Source organism: Pseudochaenichthys georgianus, chromosome 1 (assembly GCF_902827115.2).
Source record: "Pseudochaenichthys georgianus chromosome 1, fPseGeo1.2, whole genome shotgun sequence".
In the NCBI taxonomy this organism is placed as follows: Eukaryota; Metazoa; Chordata; class Actinopteri; order Perciformes; family Channichthyidae; genus Pseudochaenichthys; species Pseudochaenichthys georgianus.
Genome location: NC_047503.1, coordinates 40751463 through 40768962, shown reverse-complemented (window position 1 = coordinate 40768962; position 17500 = coordinate 40751463). Strand labels below are relative to the sequence as shown.

The 17500-nt window shown below is 39.8% G+C and overlaps 2 protein-coding genes across 2 annotated transcripts in view; both read left to right on the top strand.

The window, feature by feature from the left end:
- Nucleotides 1-295: 295 nt before the first annotated feature.
- Nucleotides 296-4098, top strand: LOC117455239 (ficolin-2-like). The gene is made up of 3 exons (XM_034094663.2): nt 296-638; nt 1549-1716; nt 3966-4098. The coding sequence occupies exons 1-3, from the start codon at nt 557-559 to the stop codon at nt 4004-4006; spliced, it is 291 nt and encodes a 96-aa protein (XP_033950554.1). The 5' UTR covers nt 296-556; the 3' UTR covers nt 4007-4098.
- A 4023-nt stretch (nt 4099-8121) lies between these two features.
- The window catches only part of LOC117449637 (cdc42-interacting protein 4 homolog), a 23919-nt gene continuing 14540 nt past the window's right edge, over nt 8122-17500 (top strand). Inside the window, exon 1 of the mRNA XM_034087427.2 lies at nt 8122-8412. Coding sequence (XP_033943318.1) covers nt 8389-8412 — 24 coding nt within the window. The 5' untranslated portion in view covers nt 8122-8388. The remainder of the gene's footprint in view (nt 8413-17500) is intronic.

Below are 17500 nucleotides of genomic sequence, written 5' to 3'. Positions count from 1 at the left end.
ATCAGAGCATACTCCCTCTCTCACTCACACACACACTCACACACACACACACACACACATCCTTTTCAAGGTTCTTTTTGGGGCCTAATATAATCTCAAGCACCAACATATCTGTGTACAATGTTTGATTGTTTGAGAAAGAATAGTTTGTGTGAAACCTTCCCTGGGAAATTAAAGGAGTGAAGTCCGGTGGAAGATAAGCAGTGACTCTCCGCCCCAAATATGTCCATATATACTGTTGTTTATTCATGCACGGGACCCCCTGTTGCTGACTGGCTGGTCCCGATATCTGTATCGCACGGCAGTGGAGCGGGGAGACCGGAGTGCTCTGTTACAGGGCACTCTGTATTTTCGTATTGTATCTTTTTACCATTAAAATCAGATTATTGTTATAACTTTTATGCCGGTGTTTTGAACTCCTTTTCTTATTAATCTGACCAGGCTCATCTAACGGACGGCGTGGAGCAGAGCTGGGCTTTAAGCCACCACTACTGTGTATCCTATTATCCTGTATCACTCTTCTTCCTACTCTTCCTCTCAGGTATTTCTCAAGAGGATGGATGGGACTGAACACTTCTACAGGCCCTGGAGTCACTATAAGGCCGGATTTGGGAACATGGCAGGAGAATATTGGCTCGGTGAGTGTTCAACTAATAAATTCAGTTATTTTTGTATTTATATTATACAATAAACACGGGTTATACGACAGTATATAGTAATTGCGTAAAATAAACATAAAATACAGTAATTGCTATGTGCTTCTGTACAGTTATTTATTTCAGTAACTATAAGTTACAGTTCTTTGTTTCAGTAGTTATTTTGTTGTCCTTTACAGAACTTGTTTTAGTAACTAAGTTACAATTAAATTAAATTACATAAACAGTATTTGCTGCAACACTGAATATAAGGCACTGAACAGTTCAATCTCTACTGAACATCCGGGTCTCTGCATCCCAGGTGAAGTGTTCTCTTCTTTCACATTACAGCAACAATATGCTGCGGTTTCTGTGATTTTTATTCTCTCAATGTCGAGGCTTGAATCTTACTTGAAGTAAAAAAACTTGAAGTAAAAAAAACAGCCTCTGGTCGGAGATGACAAGTGTGGTTTTTTCTCCTGCATGGCAAATGGCGGTGTACCGCTCTAAGGGGTCCGACTACAAGGCTGAGTTACATTAGTTCCGCTTATTGCGCCAGCCTTATAGCCAATAAATGGTAATATTATAAACTTGTATTTTGAAGGGGGTAACAGGGGGGTCCCAGGTCAGCGTTACTGACTGGCCCCTGTGACTGCCTCAACTTGCAGGCTTTGCTCCATATATGATACGGTATGTTTAGCTTAAGGAAAAAGAAAAACATTCCAATCTCAGAGAAAATACCAACAATACACTGCTACACTACACGTTGTGTTGTTTTGGCTTTACTTTTTTACTGATAATTCATTGGGCAGTGAAGTATATATATTTTTTAAACGAGACGATCTGAGGACGAAAGAGGTTAACTAATGGTACAGGAGGTTATGTGAAACAGATGTTTTGTTCCTTTTCTAAGGCCTGGAAAACATCCTCCTGCTGACCCTGAGGAAGGAGAACGAGCTGCGGGTTGACATGGAGGACTGGAAGGCGGGGAAGGCGGACGCCAAGTACTCCTCCTTCTCCATCGATTCTGAGGTTGACAGTTATCAGCTTCACCTGGGCAGATTCACTGGCGGAAACACAGGTAAGGATTACTGTGTGGATATTACTTTGGGAAATGTAGGTTTAACCCTTTAACTGCCAGCGCCACCATTTGGTAGAGCACATTTTGTGTCTTGATATCTTGTTGAAAAAAAAATAAAAAAAGTTTTACTCCATCTGATTCAGCCAGCTCTACCGTTTGGTTGACATGTTATGCACAAAACAACCTCTAGATGTCACTGTGGTTCGAACAGAATGCCCTTCAGCTAGCTTCCTCTGAGAAAGTTGGCATGCTAAAAATCACTGCTGACGAAATCACTCTTTTTTGTCAATTTTTGTAAGGTAACCGCATATCATTTTTGACATATTTTAGTGTCAGAGCACTTACTGAACATAATTAGATAACTTGATGCACAAAAACAACCAAACGGTCGAATTGGCCTTTTATGGTAAACTAGCAATATGACTTTTTCAGAGTTTCAGAGATGTTTTCCTATAAAATATGGTAAATAAATAGCTAGATTATTGTAATATTACTACATCTAGTACTGCCTTATGAGTCTCAGAGTGAAAGAGTGATAATAATTTATATAGCACCTTTCATGCATGGCATTCAGCCCAAAGTTGCACACAGATGAGCAAGTTAGGCCAACGCAGGATATAGACATTTGCTGTTAGGCCATTTGCAACCCTGTCTCCTAAAAATTACGTTCCCACAGAACTAAACTGCATTCTCAATTACGTTTAGCTAGAAACGTATTTTCTCCCACGTTACGTTTGTTATGAACGTATCTTAAATAGGTTTATTTTCTAAATATCTTTGCCATTTATTGTCTTGCTTATAATAATGATAGTCATTTATAAATATCATTTTAGAGCACACATTTTAAATCAGTAGGCGAGGCTGTAATTTCGCCAGCTGTTACTCTCATGAGCGAGGCAGAAAATAATAGTTTTATCATGCCAAAAAGCTGCTGTGTCGTTTATTGCACCTCAAACATTAAAACAAATCCAGAGTTACGTGTTTCTGTACTTCCTCGAAGAAGAAGAAAGGACAGTAACAGAAGATCTCTGTGGCTTCAGGCTTGATCGCCGTTCAATTGACAGCGTTGGTTTCCCCAAAATTGGGCGGGGCTATAAAGTGACGTCGATTTTACTATCGACTATTTTACTATCTATTATTCAAAACCGTTCTATTTATTCTAATGTAAATTACATGCCAGTGTTTTATCTTTTTATTTATTTTAAATCTTATAATGGCGGACTTTTTTTGTGTGTTTTTTTCTGTCTGTCTCCTTCTCCTTGTGTCTTCTGCACTTCAGGGCCACCGTAGACTTAGTACCGGTTCTCGATACCCATCCCTAGTGGTCAGTAAAACAAATTAAAATGGTTTGTGGTTATTTCTGTCCCATTTGATACAAAAATCAAAAACACATTTTTTCCATAGCTTTTTTCTTGGCCTGGCCATTAAAGGGAGAGGCCCTAATATTTTTTTGGGGGGGTTCCCCTTTCCTGTAGTGTTATATTGTTTTTTGTGTATGTAAATGGTCTGGGCTGAATTCCCAAAGCTCCCTCCAGAGGGAGTTTCTCTCCCACACTCCCCCCATGTCTTAAACGCCTCTATTGGACTCCTTTGTTTACTTCCGTAACATAGTGACATCCCTACGTAACACTCTTGCTTGTTTTGTCTAGCTTTCCAACGCATCTTACACGATAGAGATACCCCGCGTCTTAGCCTAAGCGGTTGACAAATCACAACAGAGCCGGTCAGCTAACCAATCAGAGCAGACTGGGCTCTGGTTTCAGACAGAGGGTGAAAAGAAGTGCTGCAGCACAGGCAGTATGAGAAAAATAAAGAGCTTTTTGAACATTAAAGCATGTCACAGTCAAATAAGACACAAAATACAAATATGAACCTGAAAACTAGCATATAGTTCTCTATATATTATTTGTTAAAAATGTAATGAAAAATAGCGTGAGGAAAGGTTGGTCTGGTGACACTTGGTGGGTATTTCTGGGGACTTAAGTGTTGCAATTTGGACGTGTGAGAAATGTAATATTAGAAAACTTTTATTAAATTACATAAAATAGAAGTACCTTAATATTCTACTTAAATACAAATGTGCCCCGTTACATTCCACCACTATTTAAGAGGCATACATGTGCTGTACCTATTGTTCTTTTAGTCATTTATAGAAACATAAAATTAAATATATTACCCACTGACACACATTGGCATTAAAATAAGTGTTTCTGGGTTTCAAGTTTGTTTGTTTTTATTTGTATTTCTAGGGGACAGTTTGACACGACAACATGAAGTTCTCAACGTTTGACAGAGATCAGGACACGTGGCCGAAAAACTGCGCTAAGACTTATCTCGGTGCATTCTGGTACAACGCATGCCATCAAGCCAACCCCACCGGTCTGTACGCACCTCCAGGGCTTGTGGCGTTTCCTGGAATTCGTGGAGGGGCAGGAAAAATAGTATATAATTATATAGTAAATGCTACGGTGAGATTAAACCTTTTCTTTACGAATCAATAGAAACAATGATGTAGCTGCAACTGTGTTTTGAAGTCTTTCAAGTTGTTCATTCTTGTTTACCGAACTATGATATTCCTGTCAGGCAAACAATGAAAGTGTGTGTGTTTTTAATGCCAGGTGTTACTATCTTCAACCAACACAGATAAGCTTGTTAAATAAAAATATAGTTAATGCTTCAGTCGGATACAATAGTTTCTTTATAAATCAAGGAATGGCTGTAGTTGTATATAAGGGAATTATCAATAATTAAATAAAAAACTGATGAAAGTTAGCTTTAAAGTCATTCCTCTTGTGGAGCCCAGTAGCTGTAAATATGTGTGTGTGTGTGTGTGTGTGTGTGTGTGTGTGTGTGTGTGTGTGTGTGTGTGTGTGTGTGTGTGTGTGTGTGTGTGTGTGTGTGTGTGTGTGTGTGTCTAATGTGACATTAAAATATTGTTGCCAGTGAACTATATACTCAAACTAAGTTTTTCTATGACTGAATATAATAATAATTCCACTGGGCCTCAACCACTTCAGAACGTAGAGGCGCTGGTGAAATTAGATACTGATAATACCACAAGTGTCTTTTTGAAAGACAAAGAGGACATTATATCTTCAAATGATTGGCTGCTTAAGTGTGCCGAAACATCAAAGTTTGACCTGAGCACAAACAATGAAAAGAAACAGAAACAACTCTGGATATCCCCCTGTTGGATAAACATTGTGCATTGACTTCAGTAGGCCAAAGAGGTGTGCAAAGGCAAAAGGGAGGTCTGATAGGTCATGCAGTGCAACGGTTAATAGAAACGGGGGGCAACATCCATGATCATTATATATATATAACACACACACACACACACCATATCCAACATAGACTAGTGTGTGCAGGTGTAGCTATCAGTGAACCATGTTTTTAAGTGAGCTGTAAAGTGGTGGTGTATGCATGTCTTTAATATGTGTGGGTAGACAGTTCCAGTTTTGACCAAAAGTACTTTTCCGGAATGGAACTTATTACAGTAGTCAGGCTGGAATTGTTAACGTTGAGTAACTAATGAGTTAAGAGGTGGAGGGGCTGTATTGTGCAGGATTTTAAACACCAGAATGATGTTCCTATATTTTATTAAATCTTCCTAGCTCAGAATGTTATGCTTGTTGAGTACACAACACTAAAGTCTTACCTGAGCACAACCAATGAAATTGAACAGAAAACTCTGAAGATGCAGATATAGAAGATCTGAATAATGTTGTGACTCAAAAGACGGTGGCTTACCTGTACTGAAGTTTTACCTGAGCACTAACCACAATGCACTGGACCAGCATGTCAGGACAGGCTTCCCCATTAACAATCACAGCAGAACTTTTATTTCAGAGACTTCATGGGCTGTGAGCATTTAGAGGCAAGCTCCTATGAGAGTCTGAATTTATTCAAAGGTGATCATCAAACATCTCCTTTGGATAATACAAAATTCAATCGGTAGGCCAAAGAGGAATGTGAAGGAATGTCATGCAATACAACAGTACCTGCATCCCAACAGCGACAGCAGCCCAAAATCATCTGGACTGATGAAGTGCATTTGGGGGGAAGGCGCATTTCTTTATATTATTTATATATGTTGGCAAACTCAATACTTGAACCTTCTCTGTGCTCAACAAGAAATATTTTGCTATGAGTCACACATTGTTTCATTCAGCAGTGTGACTTGAATTGTGCAAGTGTATTTTCTGCCATTACTAGATTTCCTGTCAATCAACTAATTCATTCATTGATTCATCGTTTCACTTGTTGTAACGTTAGGTAGGCTATTTCAATTTATAACAAAGCATCATATTTTATAAATCGTTCTGTTTTCTATTGTAGAAATCTTACTTTCTAGAGCAGACAATAAATGTAATGAGGTATAGTATTCACTATCTATCTATTCATTCTAAAATATTGTGGAGTATAGAAGAACAACATTTTAAAAACAACACTATAGAGAAAATTAAAAATCTGCTTATATATCTGGGCTGTATTTGAGACAAGCTATTCTCGGGCATTCCGCTTAATATCATACAGGATGTGCGCCATCTCAACACACGGTGGCGCCCTTGTGTTGCACAAACTGATTAGACTTCATTGGAGGAAAGGTGTGTCTCCACGGGTATGATGACGTCATCTAACAAACAGGGAGTGATCATCAGGTGGCGCTGCATGAAGAAGAGGACGGACTAGATACAGTACAATGTATAATATAGATCTTAAGATATACACACACACACACACACACACACACACACACACACACACACGTTTGATTTATCCAGTGTATAATGATTTATTTTACTTTATTATCTCAGGTTCAATATTATGTTACATTGTATTCCCGTTTGACTGCAGGGCAATAACAAGGTGTGTTAATGGACCCAGTAACATTTATGATGGATAATAAAATCAACCTTTAGGTCTTATTTTTTTTATTATATATATTTATACTTATTTTTTAATGATTGTTCGTTTCTTTTTCTCTTAACCTATGTGTTTTAGTTATTATAATTATTGTATTTAAGGATTCTTTTTCCCCATTATGACCAGTGGCGTTTCTATATGTACAAAAGTGGTGGGGCACAAAATACTCAGATGTCTATATATAAGCTTCTGCAGAGAGGTTCATGGCTGGTGAGGCACTGGCACTGACTCTTCAGGTTTACCAATATATTAAATCAAAATATATTATTTTCAAAAGCTTTTTTTGTCTGATGCTTCAATTACTTTTAAACAGACAGTTCAACAGAAGGATACCCAAAAAAAATGTAATTTTATCATTTAAATATTGAATTGTTCTCTCTTAGTAAGATCCCATTTTCAATAGAATTGCAGTCTTACCTTGACATGAAGATTAAGTCCATTTGCCTATCCTTCTGGACAAAAATCTCTATTACTTTTTTGTAAAAGTCCTCCTTATCTTCTTGTAGTTTCAAAAGTCTATCATAAATCTAATCTAATCAATAGATTTTTGATTCGAAAATGATAAAAGTAGGGTAGACATGTGGATATTATCCGGCTGAACAAAACGTACATTTATCTAACAGCTACGTTTCCCACAGATCTTATTTTGAGCTATTTTCTAAAATTCTATGGAGAAATCTCGTTGCTTTTTTGTGGAGGGAAGCCATGCGCAGCTTACTTCCTGGTTTTAGGACGCCTCACTGCAGCTCACTCTCCTCCTCTTCACACACCACACTTTTCGCGGCACACGTACTTACAGCCAATCAGCTCTGAATTATCTGAGATGACGTATGGTGGGGATGGCAGCACTTTGCCCCTATGGTCATTATTTTTTGCCACACACATTAAATAGGAAAATACCCTGAGCATGCGCAGTGTAGTTTTTGCAGTCACCGTTCACTTAGACAGTCAGAGGGAGGGGCAGGATCAGGTTGTCCTACATGGCTCTAAACAGCTCAATAGTCACACACTGTAGACCCTAATTAGAAGAACACATACTAAAACAGCAATGTACAGACGAATCAGATGATTAAACATGATCTTAAAATATATTTTATAATTTATTTTTTGCATTTTGTTGTAATCATTATTTAATACTTTCTGCTGACACTAGGTGGGGCTGTGCCCCACCTGCCCCTAATGACCAGTCGCCACCGATTATGACTATGGAGGTTGGTTGGTGTTCCTGTCATGTCATGTTGAAAAAAGAGAAGCATGATATCCACCGCACTATGGCTGTATTGTATATATATATATGGCTGTATTGTATATATATATATATATGTGTGTATCTTTCTTAATAAAGATATTTGAAACAGAAAATGGCATCAAGCTGCTTCTTTAAGATGCAAACAAGCAGAGGCGCTGTGGGAAGGTTTTCCCACCGCTCCTCCCTCCCCGGGTTTTTTTTCTCTCTCTCTCTCTCGCGCTCTCGCTCTCTGGGACCCAAACTTGTTTCAGGAAAAAGCGCCTGAACATATTTTCTCTCTGAAGAAACAGGACGGCCGTGTCCGTGCCAAAGGAGAAGGCGTAAACTTCCTCCAAACATTTCCTCCGCCATCTCCGCTTTCGAGCATTTTGTGGAATCGTTTGTAGCGAGAGGAGATTTTTGTATTATCTGGTTTTTCCACCTCCGACACCACCTGGTTGTTTCTCTTTTAACACGGACTCCTACTTCCTTTCCTCAAACATCTGAATTGTGCGGACATGGACTGGGGAACAGATCTGTGGGTAAGTTGACAGCTGACACAAGAAGTAGAGCCCTCTGGGAGAAGTCGTTACTAAAACAAAAACCATCCCTTAAGAGAATCGCTTTTGTTTCCGTCGACACAATGTGTACTTTTCCACGGCAGGCCTGGGCTATGTAATCTTGCGGAGTAAAAAAAGGCTTCAGCCAGATGATTTCGCAACTCCTGGCTCCCTGCATACCTTTTCATAAGGGAAAGAAGAGTGTTTTATTACTCTTTCTGGCCACCTTATCGACACACTGTAGGCTAAAGGTGTACTCCACCACACTCCCCCTTCATGCATGCGCTAACCTGAGCTGTGTTTTGTGATAACGGCTCTCAGGATCGCATCTGGTCAGTGTCTCCCTTCAGCTGTGAATCACAGTGACAGTCATCAGGTCAGATAACAGTGTCCTCTGTGCAGGGAGCAGGAAGAAAAAGCACCCAACACAAGGGGCATCTGATCAGGGCTGCAAGTTACAATTATCTGCATTAGTTACCCGGTGAACCAATCAATTGTTTGGCATATGAGGAATGATTAATGTAAAAATATTACAATATGTGGTCAAATTAGTGCTGAGTATTTGCAGGAAACCATATATTCTAACATCTCAATATCGTTACAAATATTTTTGTTCGAACCCTTTAACCGGCTATTTTGAGTATGTGTTGGACTCTCATGGCCTTAAAACGAGGGTTAATTTATCTAAACCTAAAGGGGTCTTGTTATAATCATTTTAAGGTTTTATAGTTCAGTATTTTGTTCCTCTACTGCGACATGTTTACATGATTTCATGTTCAAAAAGTGTTTTATTTTGTTCCTACTCCCTGAGCTGCAGCACCTCTTTTTAGCTGGCTGGCTCTGCTGTGATTGTTTTTTGAGATGTCCCGCCCCTTAGCCCATCACATACTATGTGCGCTAGCAAATAGAAGCACACGTGTTACATAGTGATGTCACTATGTTATAGAAGTAAACAAAGGAGTTCAGTGTAGGAGAGAAACTCCCTCTGGAGGCAACTTTCTAATTTCAGCCTTTGCAGACCATTTACATGCACTAAAACCTATATAACACACTACAGGAAACGCCTTTGGAAAACAAGCCCAAAGCTTAGAACTAACCATGAAATTATCTTTTACTATAATATTATAAACAATGTTTGTTACGTCTCCACTAAGTTCTAGGGGACCTGGGGCCTGTACTACGAAGCTGGTTCAACCTAACCTGGATATGTTTGAGTTAGCCGGTTGGCCTAATCCAAAACATACGTGCTCTCGCTAAACTGTACTACGACGCGGGTTATCAAGTGGATCGCTCAAGCCAGCCGTGTCCTATCTAGTTAGGTGCGCGTTCACATGAAAGGGGTGGTATTTGGAGCATTCGACCAATCACAAACATGGACAAGCGTACTGACAGCGCAGCGTCATACTTCCTGAATGAAAAGTGAACTTTAATACTAGACATATGAAGAAGTTAAACTTTAAACATCCATGACTTAAACACTTGATCAGGATCAAAGCCACATAGCTGCACCTGCAAGGTGAATACAGCTGGGAACAGAACAAGTGTTTGAATGCGTACATTAACAGGTTTATGATATCACTGCCCCGTCTAAAACACGATCTGACTTCAATTACATTTGTCTCGAGTGTTTCGTCAACTTATGTGTTGCTTAAAATAATACTTCTGCATACAGTATGTGTCACTGTGAGTGTTGCACGGCCAGATACGGCTCAGCTGACTCAGATAAGGAGATATGATACATTATAAAGTGATATGCCGCGGACTGTACTTAATGAACTCTGATCCGGTTACTTATGTTGTGGCCGATATTTAAGTAAGCTTTCTTAACGCTAATGTTATAATAGTCAGATTGCTCTGAAGATGGGAGGTAATATTCTATTGATGTTCACGTTCACACAGTAGGTGATTTTTGCCGGCCGTCTTTCCTGCGACGGCAGTTTTTCTGTATTTCCTTTCTCCTGTAATATGACTTGATCGCTTTAAACTCCGCACACTGAGCTCTGATTGGTCAGCAGGCAGTGCTTTCACTGAGTTGAGCTCTTAGCCTGCAACCTAACCTGGTCCCGACCAGGTTAGCTGCTTAGCATATATTACCATGGAGATCTAGCCTGCTAAAAAGAGAACCAGCTTCGGATGACCGGAAAGCCGGAGTTTTCCCTGAATTTAGCCGGCTAAGCGAAAATCCTGCTTCGCAGTATACCCCCCTGGGGCCTGTACTACGAAGCTGGTTCAACCTAACCTGGATATGTTTGAGTTAGCCGGTTGGCCTAATCCAAAACATACGCGCTCTCGCTAAACTGTACTACGACGCTGGTTATCAAGTGGATCGCTCAAGCCAGCCGTGTCCTATCTAGTGAGGTGCGCGTTCACATGAAAGGGATGGTATTTGGAGTATTCGACCAATCACAAACATGGACAAGCGTACTGACAGCGCAGCGTCATACTTCCTGAATGAAAAGTCAACTTTAATATGAGACAAATATGAAGAAGTTAAACTTTAAACATCCATGACTTAAACACTTGATCCAGGATCAAAGCCACATAGCTGCACCTGCAAGGTGAATACAGCTGGTAAAAAAAGGTTTATGATATCACTGCCCGTCTAAGACACGATCTGACTTTCATTACATTTGTCTCGAGTGTTTCGTCAACTTAATGTGTTGCTTAAAATAATACTTCTGCATACAGTATGTGACACTGTGAGTGTTGCACGGCCAGATACGGCTCAGCTGACTCAGATAAGGAGATATATGATACATTATAAAGTGATATGCCGCGGACTGTACTTAATGTACTCTGATCCGGTTACTTATGTTGTGGCCGATATTTAAGTAAGCTTTCTTAACGCTAATGTTATAATAGTCAGATTGCTCTGAAGATGGAGGTGATATTCTATTCATGTTCACGTTCACACAGTCGGTGATTTTTGCCGGCCGTCTTTCCTGCAACGGCAGTTTTTCTGTATTTCCTTTCTCCTGTGATATGACTTGATCGCTTTAAACTCCGCACACTGAGCTCTGATTGGTCAGCAGGCGGTGCTTTCACTGAGTTGAGCTCTTAGCCTGCAACCTAACCTGGTCCCGACCAGGTTAGCCGCTAAGCATAAGTTACCATGGAGATCTAGCCTGCTAAAAAGAGAACCAGCTTCGTAGGACCGGAAAGCCGGAGTTTTCCCTGAATTTAGCCGGCTAAGCGAAAATCCTGCTTCGTAGTATACCCCCCTGGAGACAATAACACATCACAACCAATAATTATGAGGGAGTCAGCGTAAAGGTTGACAAAAGGTTTATTCCTTGAACAACCTAACTGAACCGAAGTTTAACAGAAATACTCTTTGTGTGAGGAGGAGGAGGAGGAGGAGGAGGAGGAGGAGTCAAAGGAGATTGAGCCAAACAAAAAGAAACAAGCATAACAAAACCAGGCCTCTCTACATCTATCCTGTGAAACCAAAACTCAAACCCTCACCAACTAAACTACTCAGAGCTGGAAAAAACAAAATACAGGGGTGGCAACAATCCGCTAACCTAGTGTGTCTAAACATTAATTAGCTACGTGGTGAGAAATGTACAGGGTACCCCAGACTTACCTAACTCCTCCACCTCTCAACACACACACTTTCAAAAGGTCAGACAATACAAGGGGCATGAGTTGCTAAACACTGCAGGCTCCTCAATCAGCAACAGGCCCAGAGTGAGAGAGCGAGAAGACTTCCTGGGTGCCTCCTTTATGGTCGGCCCTGGCTGCTGATAGGCCAGCTGAGGGTGAGAGGATCCAATCAGCCATCAGACTCAGGTGCACAGGCAGATACCAATCAGCTGCTGATTAGCTGTGCAGAAGACAGGGAGAAGAGAGACACACAGGAGGGAAGGAAAACCACACCAGTACAGAGTAACAAATGGGCATTACATTTAGTTTGGCATTGTATTCCATCTCTCCTCACCACTATAGAGAAATGTGCTTCTATCCACTTCACTTTGACTTTCACATGGGGTTGTTTAAAGGGACCCTTTTTGTTTTTTCGGCGTGTGTTTTTGAATTTGTTGGTACAATACTGAGGTTTTTATGTATTTATACTGTAAGTGTAAGAATAAGAGATTATTATTAGATCTCCTGCCTGCCTCCTAGCCTGGACTCCAGAACTATAATGGAAATGACTTTATTGCAATATTCTGATACATTTTAGTACTGTATGCACACTTGTGTATTTCTAATCTTTCGATGATCATAATTCAAACAATCCTTTAATCATAGATATAGCAAATTGATTTGTACGGTTGACCATGGCCGGTTTTTATCAAAAAGAGGTTTAGGTTTTTGATAGGTAATCATCACTATTGTGGATTCAATGACTAAATGGGGTACAGGGCAAAGAATGGCTGGAACAGTTTGGAAACCACAGATTGTCTTATAAACCAGGTAAAGATATTCCATACACAACAATTTGATATCCAACATCTGTGAAGATATTGATTCTCATATTGGATATAAAACCTGCCTCAAATAACTTGTTATGTCCTACCAGCAGTTCAGGAGCTGAAGACATCCTGTTTACCCCTTACAACACAGGAAGGCACGACATCCTCACATTTGAGAGGCTGAAACCTGAGAACGGTTGGCATGTTTGCCTCATACCAAATGCCCAAAGAGCTCCTAATACATTTTCTGATTATTGCTTTACCACTCATTAACAGTGTTGGAAGAAGTACTCAGATCCTGTACTTGGGTAAGAGTACAAATAATATGGTCTCAAAATAAAATTCAATAGTATAAGTCCTGATTTCAAAGAAGTACTAAAAGGTTAGGGTTCAAAGTTACTTAAAGGTCACATATTATGCAAAATCCACTTTTCTACATCAACATGTGTCCCCTCTTCTTCATGTCTCTTCTACATCAACATGTGTCCCCTCTTCTTCATGTCTCTTCTACATCAACATGTGTCCCCTCTTCTTCATGTCTCCTCTACATCAACATGTGTCCCCTCTTCTTCATGTCTCTTCTACATCAACATGTGTCCCCTCTTCTTCATGTCTCTTCTACATCAACATGTGTCCCCTCTTCCTCATGTCTCTTCTACATCAACATGTGTCCCCTCTTCTTCATGTCTCTTCTACATCAACATGTGTCCCCTCTTCTTCATGTCTCTTCTACATCAACATGTGTCCCCTCTTCTTCATGTCTCTTCTACATCAACATGTGTCCCCTCTTCTTCATGTCTCTTCTACATCAACATGTGTCCCCTCTTCCTCATGTCTCTTCTACATCAACATGTGTCCCCTCTTCTTCATGTCTCTTCTACATCAACATGTGTCCCCTCTTCTTCATGTCTCTTCTACATCAACATGTGTCCCCTCTTCCTCATGTCTCTTCTACATCAACATGTGTCCCCTCTTCCTCATGTCTCTTCTACATCAACATGTGTCCCCTCTTCCTCATGTCTCTTCTACATCAACATGTGTCCCCTCTGTGGAAAGAGACTCTGAAAGTTTCAGGAAAAAATATTCGCTCTCTTTGTCCTGATCCATTTCTATAAAAACCTGTCTGAAAATGAGCTGATCAGATTTGGGCCACTTTATGATGTCATAACGACTATCACCTGAATCTCCTCTAGAGCTCCATTGTGTTCTTTGTAACCAAATGTCTCTCAGAGGGGCGTGGGGAGGGGCTCCTTGTTTTCATCTAAAGTAACAGACAGAGAATCCGCACTTTGGAAACAGGGCTGAAACAGAGGGGATTATAATAATAACTGATATTTCTATAGCGCCTTTCAAGGGACCCAAGGTCGCTTTACAGGAATAGGGCAAGCACAAACAAAACAAAACAAAGGTCAGACAGACAAAACAACAGATCGATTTAAGGGCCGAAAGCCTTGATGAACAGATGGGACTTGAGGGTCCTTTGAAGGTGTCCGGTGTGGGGATGTTGCGAATCTCCGCAGGGAGAGCGTTCCAGAGGGTGGGGGCAGCCACACTGAAGGCTCTGTCCCCGAAGGTTCTCAGTTTGGTGCGGGGGGTGGTGAGCAGGCCAGAGTCTGAAGACCGCAGGTTCCGGGGTGGGGCATGTGGGTGGAGGATGTCCGATAGGTACTGGGGGGCAAGGGCATGGAGGGACTTGTAGGTCATTATGGGATGCTGCAATGATCTGTTTGGTATTTGGAGCCAAACACTTCAGAGACATGTTTTGTATATATCTCTGACCTATAATATATTGATGAAAAACAGTATAATAGGAGACCTTTAAGTAAAACATCCTGACTGTTTTTGATATTTGGTTTGAAGCAGAATTTTGGGGCAAACAGAACTAATTTCCCTAATCTTGCTGTGATTATGTTCACAGTCTGCACACATTCCTGTGAGATTAAACCGGTGGTGGATAGTAAGAAGTAGTAAGTACTAGGGCTGCTCAATTAATCGTATTTTAATCGCAATTACGATTTTGGCTTGCAACGATTATGAAAACAACATAATCCAAATAAAACGATTATTTATTTTATTAATTTAAATGTTTTTGTTGTTGTTTCTTTTGGTTTTTCAGTTGAATTATACTTAAATATCATAATCTCGATTATTTGGGTTGATAATTGATATCACGATTATTAAAAACGATTATCCATTTATTGAAAAAATAAATATGAACCGTATGTTTTTAACAGTTGATTGAACAGACTGTTCAAAACAGACTGTTCAAATATTTTTTTTTCAAAGTAAATGGATAATCGTTTTTTAATAATCGTGATATCAATTATCGACCCAAATAATCGAGATTATGATTTTTGCCATAATCGAGCAGCCCTAGTAAGTACATTTATCCAAGTACAGTACGAGAGATCTCTTGATTATTATCTTCATGAACGAATCCATTTGGTCAAGGAAGTAAACAGAGAAAAAATCCCCACATTTTCCTCCAAAATCCCAAATTGTCACTTGTTTTTTCCGACAAACACTAACAGACCTGTTGATATAATCATTAAATCGATAGCCAATGACACGTTTTTCAAGTTCCAGATCAAATGTACTGCTCTTTTTTCTATGAGGACTGTCAATCAGGCTTCTTATTGGCATTTATAGCAATCTTTCTGAAAAACAAATTGGATTATCTTTTTTTTGTTTTGGGTTAAAGCCCTAAACTGAACAGTAGATGCTTTGATGTACACACAAGTGAAACATGCCCTTATTTAACCCTATGCCATAACGTTTCTACCTTCCATCTCTTTCAACAAGGCCTGCCTGTATATGACCGTTTAGACATGTGTCCCCCTACATTCTGCCTGATGTGTTTCATTCATTTACATGTTGTATTTTTCAATCTGAATTTGCAAAAGCACTAGTTATAAAATAAATATAGTGAAGTAATACTACAGAAATTCCCTCTGAAATGCAGTAGAGTAGAAGTAGAAACATGCAAATATTCAAATATAAGTACGTTCAAATGTTAGTACATTCAATAAATGTACTTCATGTGCTCTAAAAGAAGGCAACATACCCTAAGTTAAAACAAATGTACAATGATTTTGATTTTGCTAAATGTCGTGATAGATTTGCTTTGCATGTTCTTTTACTAAATCAGATTGAAAGTAGCCTGTCATTGCTAAAAATATATCACGACATTAGCTAATGTTAATGACTGCTGCAGTCCAGTGCAACTCTGGGTAAATACAAACTTAGCCTTATTAAATAGTGTACAACATACATGAAGGTGTTGCATATATACTGAACCTGATGACAACATATGAGCTTGCTTATATGTAACATGTTCAGAATAAGTTGAGTTATAATGGGTTATATGAAATATGGTCTGACCTGACAGTTATTAAAATGTGGTCAGTAAGATTATATAAATAAAGTTACAAAGTGCTTCTCATGGTGAAATGCATATCCAGTTTTATAGAGGTCACAAATAAATTACAGTCCCCATATAGGGAAGGCAAGTTGAGAGAGAGTGGTTTTGAATTTTACTGTCTACACTAATTGCACTACAATGATGACTACGATATCTACCTGTATCAGCGAGCAGTGTTAAGAGATGCAGTTGAACTGACAAGGCAGGTTATCTGGAGGTAGGGCTGCATATCGGTGACTGTTTTACGATACCGATACCACTGAACGATACAGATACATATTGTGATACTCTCATGTTGCATAAGGGAAAAATTGTATCATCCCGCAATTACTCCCATGAAGCGCTTTATGATATAGTTAACATGTCAAATGAATATTAAATTCAATTGTGGGACTCCCACACTCCACAGTGACTAGTTTGCGGAGTTTCACGGCAAAATTGACATCGTCATTTCGACCGTTTGGGTGTGAGTTTAAGGATATTACGCCTCACTTGCACCCCTATCTGGAGGTAACATATGTAGAAAGAAAATGTACCAAGGATTGAGCCCTGTGGAACTCCACAGAGTAGAGGGACAGGTGATGAATCACAGTAGCAAGCAACTTTAAACTGCCTGTTTGGCAGATAGGACGGCACAAGATACAAACCCACTTTTTGAGCTCTTCTGAAAAGTCAAATGCAGCTGTTTAGTTAAGGACAATGAAGATAGAATTTTTCAATCTTAGTAGTGACGTTTTTAAAGGGGCCCTATCATGCTAATTTTCCGGTTCAGATTTGTAATTTGTGTCTCTACTGTGACATGTTTACAGCCGCTTTAATGTTCAAAAAGCTCTTTATTTTTCTTATACTACCTGTGCTTCAGGTCTTCTTTTCACCCTCTGTCTGAAACCAGAGCCCAGTCTGCTCTGATTGGTTAGCTGGCCGGCTCTGTTGTGATTGGTCAATCACAACAGAACAATCGTACGTCCCGCCCCTTAGCCTATAACGTACAATGTGTTGGAGCGCTACCCAAGAGAAGCGCAAGTGTTACTGTTAGTGATGTCACTATGTTACAGAAGTAAACAAAGGAGTCCAATGGAGACGCTTCAGGCAGGAGGAGAGAAACTTTGGGATTTTATCCTTTGCAGACCATTTACATGCACAACAGCCTATATAACACATTGCAGGAAAGGGAAAACCCAATAAGCACAATAGGGCCTCTTAAACATATTGTTTGCCTCGTTGAATCTCTAAG

What these genes read in the sequence shown, in the direction of transcription:
- LOC117455239 (XM_034094663.2), top strand. Translation starts at nt 557, where the DNA reads ATGGATGGGACTGAACACTTCTACAGGCCCTGGAGTCACTATAAGGCC. An exon ending in GGCAGGAGAATATTGGCTCG is followed by an intron (nt 639 to 1,548) that starts GTGAGTGTTCAA and finishes TCCTTTTCTAAG; the next exon opens with GCCTGGAAAACATCCTCCTG. An exon ending in ATTCACTGGCGGAAACACAG is followed by an intron (nt 1,717 to 3,965) that starts GTAAGGATTACT and finishes TTGTATTTCTAG; the next exon opens with GGGACAGTTTGACACGACAA.